Below are 7,500 nucleotides of genomic sequence, written 5' to 3'. Positions count from 1 at the left end.
ATAAGAGCAGAGCAGGGCTATTTGGCTAATCAGAACAGAGTAAAGCTATTTGACCAATCAGAGCAGAGCAGAGCTATTTGACCAATCAGAGCAGAACAGAGGTATTTGACCAATCAGAGCAGAGCAGGGTTATTTGGCCAACCAGAGCAGAGTTTAGATACAGTAATGGCCATTTGTAAGCAGTAGACCAATCAGAAAAGTTTATAGCTATCTAACCAATCCAAGGGCATAGCACAGATATTTGACTAATCAGAGCAGAGCTATTTGACCAATTAGAGCAGAGTAGAGCTGTTTGACCAATCAGAGCAGAGCAGAGCTATTTGACCAATCAGAGCAGAGCAGAGCTATTTGACCAATCAGAGCAGAGCAGAGATATTTAACAAATCAGACCAGAGTAGAGCTATTTGACCAATCAGAGCAGAGGTATTTGACCAATCAGAGTAGAGCAGAGCTATTTGATCATTAAAAGCAGACCAGAGATATTTGACCAATCAGAGCAGAGCTATTTGACCAATAAAAGCAGAGCAGAGATAGTTCTGTTAATTCTGTTAAAGAAGATATTTAGGAAAATGCTGAAAGACTGAAACCATTGATATTTATATTTTATATTATATTTTGTTTTTCCTAAATTCTTCCAAATAACTTATTTTTTGTGCTCAACAGAAGAAAAGAGAGGATTGAAAACACTTGAGGGTGAATAAACATTTTTGCAACTGTCCCTTTAACATGTTTTTTGACCTTGGATGAAAATAAATCCATTGTAAGAGAAAGAATTAGCATAATAGCAGACACAAACAGAAGAGGCTCAAAGAAGAAAAGTCTTGATTATACAGCTTAACGAAACAGTAAAACATAAATGAATAAACCCTCAGCATAAGCAACGCAATTAGTGCTGATTTATTCTTTTTGTCATGTTGTGCTTTATCTTCACGCTTGATTAGTTCCATGTGTTTTGGTGTCTAATTGTCAATACAGAGTGCTCAGAATTGAGCAACCACTTCAGTAATAACCAGCCAAAAGAGAGAGTCTGTGGATGTAAACAAAAGGACGGCTGAAAAATGATGCTCCGCATATAATGAGATCACAGACGCATCGCCTAACCTACAAACCTGATTCCTGCACAGGTTCAGCCCACCTGCTGATCTGTGGCTCACATTTAATGGCACTCTGGGCCAAAGCATGCGCGATCATGGCCCACTTTCAAACACTATTGCCTTTATTTTATTAAACTCCCCAGATTCGCAGACAAATTGAGTACTTTATTTATTTATTTTTTGTCGGCTTAGTCCCTTTATTAATCTGGGGTCGCCACAGCGGAATGAACCGCCTACTTATCTAGTACGTTTTTATGCAGCGGATGCCCTTCCAGCCGCAAACTATCTGTGGAAAACATCCATAAACACATTCACACACACACTCATACACTACATACAACACAAAGTACAACACACTACGTACAACACACTACGTACAACAATACACTCATACACTACGTGCCGATATAGTACTTACTCTATATATATTTATATAGCACTATTCAACAGCCGTCATTGTTTATTGTGCTGTACACAAATGAAATTACATTCATTCATTCATTTTCCTTAGTTCCTATTTCAGAGATCGCCACAGTGGAATGAACCTCCGACTATTACAGCATATGTTTTATGCAGCTGATGCCCTTCCAGCTGCAACCCAATACTGGAAAACACAAAAACACACTCATTCACACACACACACACACACACACACACACAAACACACGCACACACACACACATGCACTACAGTCAATTTAGTTTATTCAATTCACCTATAGCGCATGTGTTTGGACTGTGGGGGGAAACCGGAGCACCTGGAGGTAACCTACACTAACACGAGGAGAACATGCAAACTTCACACAGAAATACCAACTTGAACAAGTGATCTCCTTACTGTGAGGTGACAGTGCTTACCACTGAGCCACCGTGCCGCAAAATGAAAATTCAAAATTATCAATCATGTACAAAGGAATAAAATATGAAAGGAAAAACAAGCTCAAATATCTATTCCCGAGTCCTTTTCTAAAATGTGACGTTTCAGTTTCCCCTTTAACAAAGACTCTATCCTGATAGAAAAGTGTAGACTACTCCAGAGTCGACAATAGGGTTGCAACGATTAGAGATTTTGGTTGTACGATTACAGTCTGAGGAATAATCACAGTATCACGGTTATCACAATTATTAAGCATTCATTCATTTCAAAATACTACTAGTTTAGAAAATCATGTGAAAACTTATATTTTAAAGAGATATTTATCACTGCTCAGTTACTAATTAATTAAGTATTAAGTATTAATTAGTATTAATTTTACACTGAAAATAAATGAGAGAACAAAAATGAATGAATGAATGAATAAATAAATAAACAAACAAACAAATAAATAAATAAATAAATAAATAAATAAATAAATAAATAAATAAATAAATAAATAAATAAATAAATAAATAAATAAATAATAAATAAAATGGTTAATGTAAATGTATGCATCATATTAGTTGCGTTTTTTCATTTTAAATAGAACAAATATAGTCAAAGACTGCTGAACCTCTGTCTGAAAGGCACTAATATGCACGCAAACTACGTGCCTCCATTGGAAATAACAAACTTGTGCGCGTAAAAGATCCCCAGTATAGTGATGGGGATGCTATACTGCTCAGTGAGCGCCGTCTTTAGTATGAGATGTTAAACCAAGGTCCTGACTCTCTGTGGTCGTTAAAAATCCCAGGATGTTCTTCAAAAAAAGGTAGGGGTTTCACCCCGGCTAGTTGGCTTCATCTTTCTGTCTCCTCTCCACCAATCAGACACTGGTGGTGGATGAGGAGATTCCCCCCAGATTGTGTATAGCACTTTGAGTGCCCAGAAAAGCGCTATATAAACGTAAGGAATTATTATTATTGATTAAAAGATGGGATATGTGAATGGCCCTTAGTTAAAAACACTACTGCCAATTTAGTTACCTATGATTCACCTATACCCCATGTCTCTTGAAATGAGTACTTTTTTATTTTGTACATTTTTGAGGCCGTATTTCTTTACTTTTACTTTAGTACAAACGTGTAGTCAGTAGGGGTGTCAAAATTAATTATTTTTTTGATGGACCGCGATGCAGACGTGGGCAATTCGGTATCGGTTCAGTAATAATCATAACCGGTTATTAAGTACTGACGTCATTTATCTCCTATGCGCTGAGCAGCGCTAGTCCATGAAGATATAAATGAACTGAGTTGGTTTAAAAAGCCTTTGACGTTGTCTTGTGATCTCAACTGAAAGAAGCATGATTTAACTACCTGCTTATCAAATACCAGAGTCAGAGGTTTTAACTACAAAAGACGAACCCCCTCATTTGCGCTCAGTGGTGCCGTGCTATGACTAAAAGCGCCTTTACAGGAGGATGTTGAATTCCAGTGAGCTGTAACCATGCACTAAAGCAAGCAGCCGCATCGGCTTTGTCCAAAAACACCATTTGCACTGAGATTTATCACCATGTAGTATCAGCACCTCCATATTCCTCGTGTTTGAACATGAATCCTGCTGCAGTGTAGGCAGTGCTCACATAATAATGCATATCACCTCGATCTCTCTCTCTCTCTCTGTGTGTGTGTGCTGTAATCTAGCACAGGTCACAGGGCCAGGCATGGAAAGATCACTCTATCAGAGCTGCAGGCGCAGGTAATCTGCTCAAATGTGCCCTGAAATGAACTCGAATCTTTAAACACAAACACACATGCACACACGAGCCCAGCTTTGAGCAGAGGAACCACAGCGAGGCTTACAGAGAACAGAAGAAGAAGTTATCGGAACACTGCACATGTTCCAATCCTGTGGCACAGAGAGTGTGTAAATGTGTGTGCGTGTGTGAGTGAGTGTGTGTCTGTGCATTTCTTCCCCTCACAATCCTGTGAGATGGAGGACTGATAAGCTTCATAACATCAGCAGAATAACACACAACCGAGAGCAAAACGCCTGGTCTGGCTGGAGTTTTAAAAGTTTCCCTCAGTCAGCATGTCCTGCGACTCCAGCAATCAGACTGATAACACTGCTGAGGATATTTAGAGGTTTTTGGGGACATTATATTTGAGCAATTTTGACCAAGAAGACAATAAATAAATAAATAAATAAATAAACAAACAAACAAACAAACAAACAAACAAACAAACAAACAAATAAATAAATAAATAAATAAATAAATAAATAAATAAATAAATAAATAAATAAATAAATAAATAAATAAATAAATAAATAAATCAGCCTACACATGTGACCCTAGTCAAAAGACCACAGGTAATCACAGCAGTTAATATTTATACCAAAAGACAAGTTTATTGCTTATATGCAACAGTTCAATAAACAAATAGTTAATATTAAGCAGTTTATGTAACCCCACCGGTCCTACACCACCCAACCTGATCTGAGCTAAGATTGAGCTGGCGACTCTCCGCATGGGAGTTGCTCTAAGAAGGAGGCTAAAGAGCATGGCTTCACTAGAGCACCTTTAGAGGTCAGAAGAATGAGGTTTACCTGCACCACACTTCACTAGCTGCCCATTGTTACATTCACTCCCCTAAACCTCACTCCCATATGGGTCACGGCACCAATGTAACCCCGCTGATCCTACACCGTCCAACCCGCTTTAACAAGGTGGCAACAGACCATCGCCTCTTGTGTCTGCCGCTAGAGCACCTGTAGAGATCAGAGCTGTGAGTTTTACCTGCACAGCACTTCACTAGCTGGCCTGCTGCATTCACCACCCTAAACCTCACTCCCATCTGGGTCATGGCACCAATGTAACCCTGCCGGTCCTACACCGCCCAACCTGCTTTAACAAGGAGGCAACAGATCATTGCTTCTTGTGTTTTGTTATGATGTTTTTTTTTTTTTTTTAATAAATCATTGTTTTTTTTACTAAACAATTGTGTGAATAATTCAATGACTTCTAATAAACAATCAGCATTTTTAAAGTCTTATTTTACCCAATAATGTAATGTGATAACTGCGTTTCAGAGTTGAAGTTCAGTTCAGTGTGGTTTAATTTTCATTGCTAAAAGTCCAAACATTGAAGGGCAATTCATCAATGTGCAGCCCCGCAAGTCCCAAAGCAAAGCAAGCCAGTGGCGACAGTTGTGAGGAACAAAATTAGCCAAATGACAAAAGTAAAGGAAAAGAAACTCGAGAGAAACCAGGCTCTGTTGGGCACGGCCATTTTTCCTTTGGTCAAACTTTATGTGCAAAGCTGCAGCCTAGATCGATTGATCAATCGATATAATCAATCAACCAATCGATGGATGGATGGATTGACCGACCGACCAACCTACCGACCAACCTAACAACCTACCGACCGACCAACCGACCAACTGGCCTGCCTGCTTACCTACCAACCTACCTGTCTGTCTGTCTGTCTGTCTGTCTGTCTGTCTGTCTGTCTGCCTGCCTGCCTATCCATCCATCCATCCATCCATCCATCCATCCATCCATCCATCCATCCATCCATCCATCCATCCATTCATTCATTCATCCATCCATCCATCCATCCCTATCTATCTATCTATCTATCTATCTATCTATCTATCTATCTATCTATCTATCTATCTATCTATCTATCTATCTATCTATCTATCCATCCATCCATCCATCCATCCATCCATCCATCCATCCATCCCTATCTATCTATCCATCCATCCCTATCTATCTATCTATCTATCTATCTATCTATCTATCTATCTATCTATCTATCTATCTATCTATCTATCTATCTATCTATCTATCTATCTATCTATCTATCCATCCATCCATCCATCCATCCATCCATCCATCCATCCATCCATCCATCCCTATCTATCTATCTATCTATCTATCTATCTATCTATCTATCTATCTATCTATCTATCTATCTATCTATCTATCTATCTATCTATCTATTTATCTATCCATCCATCCATCCATCCATCCATCCATCCATCCATCCATCCATCCATCTATCTATCTATCTATCTATCTATCTATCTATCTATCTATCTATCTATCTATCTATCTATCTATCTATCTATCTATCTATCTATCTATCTATCCCTATCTATCTATCTATCTATCTATCTATCTATCTATCTATCTATCTATCTATCCATCCATCCATCCATCCATCCATCCATCCATCCATCCATCCATCCATCCATCCATCCATCCATCCATCTATCTATCTATCTATCTATCTATCTATCTATCTATCTATCTATCTATCTATCTATCTATCTATCTATCTATCTATCTATCTATCTATCTATCTATCTATCTATCTATCCATTCATCCAGAGTATATCCTTTGTTGTCTATGGAGGATTATGGAGCTCTTAGATTTCCTACAAAATTTCTTAATTTGTGTTTCGTTAATTTAGGATGGATCATTTCATTTCACAGACCCCTGTGTGTCATTAGGAGCCTTGTCTATTGATTTGGGCTTGTTTGTATGGGTTTATTTTAAATCTAAAAAATTATAACCATTCACTGTCTTTATATAAATCACCAAGGATCACGGATACAGCTCAAAATCTTCTTTAATGTTCTACTGAAGAAAAACTAAAAGTCAACTACATCTTGGATGACCTGTGGGTGAGCAAATTAGCAGGAAATGTTTATTTTTGGGTGAACTATCCCTTTAAGAAAATAAGCAAGGTCAATGTTGATTTGTGTCGACTTTAATTAGATCTTCCCGCTGAGTTACCATGGAGGTAACAGGGCAACTTCATTAACTGAGTGAATATTTGCCAAAGCTAACAGCGATTGAATGTGAAACCTCAAAGTTGAAAGCGTTTTGCATGACCCGTCCTACCCCAGTTAGTTAGACCACCTGCTGAACCTAACTTTCAGCCCAGTTCCTGTTTGTCATGTTCTCAGAATAGCAATTACCTGAGCGCAAAAACACAACACTTAACGAGAACGAGAGCTACCAAAACACTAGATGTTGTTTGATTTTGTCTGCAGAATTCCAACTAGGCAGTGAACACAGTAAATGGAGGTAAAATAACTGCAGGTGTACATCCTCATTGAGTGAAACAAAAGCGTGCTCTTACCTTCTAATACAGTGAGTTTTGCACTAGTGTTAATTTCTCCAACACTGTTGGTAGCTGTGCACTCGTAAATCGCCTCATCTCGATGTGTCCGTAATGGCTGGATCCGAAGCACAGAGCCTGAGCCGTCATCAAACTCTATTACCTGAAACACACACACAGACAATTACATGATATCATTAGACACTTCCAGCATATACAGTCAGACAGGTCTACTGCTCTACAGATGTCTACATGGCATTGCTGAGTTTGTTTCCAGTGTGATAGAAAAGAAATTCTATGAATAATTAACTGTAATAAATGAAGTCTAAGAAACAGCTGAATGCATGAATGTCTACACATGTATATACATTTATTATTACTATTATTATAAATCAATACACATATTCTCTAATCAATGA

At 38.3% G+C, this 7,500-nt stretch overlaps 1 protein-coding gene across 24 annotated transcripts in view; it reads right to left on the bottom strand.

Annotated features, from left to right (window-relative positions):
- ptprfa (protein tyrosine phosphatase receptor type Fa) overlaps positions 1-7,500 on the bottom strand; it is a 527,055-nt gene that overhangs the window by 222,320 nt on the left and 297,235 nt on the right. For all 24 annotated transcript variants that reach the window (XM_073952512.1, XM_073952514.1, XM_073952519.1 and 21 more), the window contains 1 exon segment: positions 7,103-7,244. In XM_073952512.1, coding sequence (XP_073808613.1) covers positions 7,103-7,244 — 142 coding nt within the window.

The sequence above is a fragment of the Danio rerio genome, chromosome 6 (assembly GCF_049306965.1).
Source record: "Danio rerio strain Tuebingen ecotype United States chromosome 6, GRCz12tu, whole genome shotgun sequence".
Taxonomy (NCBI): domain Eukaryota; kingdom Metazoa; phylum Chordata; class Actinopteri; order Cypriniformes; family Danionidae; genus Danio; species Danio rerio.
This window is presented reverse-complemented; position numbering and strand designations above follow the sequence as displayed.